The sequence below is a fragment of the Bactrocera tryoni genome, chromosome 5 (genome assembly GCF_016617805.1).
Source record: "Bactrocera tryoni isolate S06 chromosome 5, CSIRO_BtryS06_freeze2, whole genome shotgun sequence".
Lineage (NCBI taxonomy): Eukaryota > Metazoa > Arthropoda > Insecta > Diptera > Tephritidae > Bactrocera > Bactrocera tryoni.
In genome coordinates, this window is record NC_052503.1 from 57,820 (window position 1) to 61,288 (window position 3,469).

General features: G+C 33.0%; 1 protein-coding gene across 1 annotated transcript; it reads right to left on the reverse strand.

The window, feature by feature from the left end:
• Positions 1-207: 207 nt before the first annotated feature.
• On the reverse strand, positions 208-3,261 carry LOC120777843 (extensin-2). The gene is made up of 2 exons (XM_040109379.1): positions 3,048-3,261; positions 208-1,990 (listed from the first exon to the last, which is right to left on the reverse strand). The coding sequence occupies exons 1-2, from the start codon at positions 3,048-3,050 to the stop codon at positions 272-274; spliced, it is 1,722 nt and encodes a 573-aa protein (XP_039965313.1). The 5' UTR covers positions 3,051-3,261; the 3' UTR covers positions 208-271.
• Positions 3,262-3,469: the final 208 nt, after the last annotated feature.

Genomic DNA, 3,469 nt, shown 5'->3' on the forward strand with positions numbered 1-3,469 from the left:
TATACAAGTAATGATGATAGTATTATTATCAAAATCTGCTGAGCATTGTACATATATCCGTTATCTATAATCTTATTTTTTAATCATATACGGAGAAAGACCTTTTTGTGTAATGTGTTGGATAACATATATTTCGCAATAGAATTAAAATTTAACGAAAAGTTTTATTAGCTGTTATAAGTTTCTTTATTTGTTTATTTTCTGTACATTCATATATGTATATAGATAAATGCAATAGTGAAAATACATAAAACCATAGCGACGAAGGCGTTCAGAATCCAAAGGGTATGGCTGGTTTAGGGTATATGTAACCCACCTGAGGAAGTTCCAGATAATTTGAATTAACGACAGGTTTAGTTTGTTTCTGTGATTTTAATAATGTGGAAGATGGTGGCATATCAGTTTTTGATGTTGTTTTTGGATTTGTGAAAGGAACTTTGGGCGGTTTGTACGAATATCCAAAAATCTTTGTTGGTGAACGATTAGCAGTTGGGGTACTTGAAGGAATATTAAAATTAATATCAGGCGGTATATATAAGTATCCATTAGATTTTGGGAGTGACGACGAAATGGTGATTGGTGACCTTGTTGGAGTCTTGAAAGGAGTATCAGGTCGTGAGTAAACATATCCATTAGCTCGTTTAAGGGGCGATGTTTCTGGATAACTAATCAATATAGAAGAGGAGTTCCTTTGAACTTCAGATGTTTGAGTAATCGAATTTTCAAGTGGTAATGTAAACGGCACTTCCGGCGATGAATAGGAGTAACCCTTCGATGATGTTGGTGATATTGTACTAGTCGAACGATCAGTAGATACCTCAGTATACGCTTTGTTGATTGGTAACCTTGTTGGAGTCTTGAAAGGAGTATCAGGTCGTGAGTAAACATATCCATTAGCTCGTTTAAGGGGCGATGTTTCTGGATAACTATTTAATTTAGAAGAGGAGTTCGTTGAATGCGTTATTTGCACTTCAGATGGTCGAGTAATCGAATTGTGGGGTGGTAATGTAAACGGCACTTCCGGCGGTGAATAGAAGTAACCCTTCGATGATGTTGGTGATATTTTACTAGTCGAACGATGAGTAGATACCTCAGTATACGCTTTGGTTTCAGTTTTAAGGATAATTCCTTGCTTGGTCTTAAGATTGTCTTTTGACTTCGGAAATATGTTTGGTAGTGTTAAAGGCTCTTTGGGCTTAGGATAGAAATATCCCTTAAGTTTCGGCAGTTGTGTTGGTTTATCTTTTATAATTCTTCCTAGAATTGCAAATGAAACAGAAGGTCGCGTATAGGGGTATCCTTTTATTTTTGGATAATACGTTGTATTTGTTGATCTTATTGGTGATATGCTTGGATCCGAGGTAAAATTTATCGAAGGGGTAGAAGTGTCGTAAGAGAAATCTGTTGTTGGATGGGCGGTAGGTACTGTCGAGGGATGTGATTCTCCTTCTTTCGGAATTGTAAATGAAATAACAGGATGTGGGTAAGTGTATCCCGAAGACTTTAGATGAGAGGAAGGTGGACTTAATACTGATTCTCTTGATTTCAAGGCTGGAATTAAAGTTATTTTTGGTAGTTGCGAAGAAACCGGAGTTGGATTGCTTTTCAAATTAATTGACGGATAGGTAAATGAGACAGCCGGATGAGCGTATTCATATCCTTTCAAATTTGGAACACGTGTAGGCAATCCACTAAAGTTTGATGGAGGCTTTGCAGTAATACTGATCTTGATTGGTGTGGGTAGTGTGAATGGCACATCTGGTTTTGTATATGTATATCCCAGAGCCGGAGCTGAAGCTTTATCCACAAGTTTTGGTGCAGAGGTAAATAATTGTAAATCTGAAAAAGACTTGGACGGTGGTGCTTCGTTGAAAGGCTCTTCTGGTGGTGAATAATTGTAATCTCCGCGTTTTAATGGTGGTTGATAGTTATACTGGGCTAGCGTACTTGATGTCAACGCTGTCAACACGAAAATACTCAATTGGGAAATCTGAAACAGTAAAACATTGTTACAAAGTTTCATATTGATATTATATTTTTTAAGAAGCATACAAGAGTGTATATACGTACAACATTTACATTATATTTTAATTCATTTATATTATTATCAGCCATTTACAAAGTTTCAAAACAAAGTTCCTTCAAAAAATAAAAATACATACTTATATTTTCAAATAAATTTTAAGAAACATTTTTCATTTCTTATACATATGAGTGGGTTTCAGCCAAATGCCTAACTGGGAGAAGTTGATTGACATTCAAGTAGCTACATTCAGAAATACACGTTTCACTAATGAAGATTCTAAAAAAGGCATTGAACTTAATGCAAGTAATATTTTATCGAAATTCCGAAGCAATATCTAATAAATTGTATGTTAACGAAATGAGATAAATAAAAATGAGATAATTAAAAAAATGCCCAACAAGATGATTTTAATTTATGTTTTACTTAGTTGTCACAAATTGCGCTGTCATAAAATAGGTTGGAAAGGATGTTTACTTTAAGAAGTATAATAATGTTAATATATTTGAACATATGTACGTTCATGGAGCGTAAAAAATGCTAGTTCAGGGTTGCTAGTATGACCAGTCAGTCATTTGATGGTCGTAGCGTATCATTATTAACGTTCATAATGTGTTTCCGGCCAGATTAATTTCATTCCACTCACAGCGTATTTGTTTTTATGCATAAAACAATTAATTTGAATGAAAGAAAATGTTTAACACTTTTTCGCTTTTGTGTAATAAACTTTGTATTATCATCAAATATTCTTAAGTCATTAAATTATTAACTAATTTATGTTGAATTTTCTTTAAATCATTCAAAACGAAGAAGCTATTACTTTTAGTAAGGCCGTAGTATTATCTGCCCAACTCATAATTTAATCAATTTTATCAAAATTAAAATAAAATGCAGCTTTGTTTACATCTCACATGAAAAAATTTTCCAGTTCCATAATTTTTAATAAATGACTACAATAAAGCATCGAAAGACTTTATATTCACTTTGAATTTTGGATACTTCACAATATTCAGCAGCAACTCACCATATTCCCAATTACAATATTTAAAAATATTGCTGCTGCTGAAAATCCTAAAATTCCTTGTTATTTCCTTAATACATGAACATATTATTATAAATTTTACAGTGTTACACTTATAAGCACTTGAATTTATCTCGTTTTTATAAATCTTACGACTGAAATAATATACTTGTGTGCGATTATATTGAATGCAGACGTAATTTAATATATTACACTGTTTCAGTTTTGTTTCTTTGCTCTTTAGTTTAAGCGAGGTGAACTCGAAGAGATTTTTAAATCAAATACGAGTATTACGACTGTGCTTGTTGTATTTATGTTTTTTGGGATGTGTTTGTCACTGATGCGTGCAGAAAACTGTCTAGAATATCAGCATCATTCATATTCATAAAACAAAAACAACTTTATGGTTACTGCCAACAAACTGT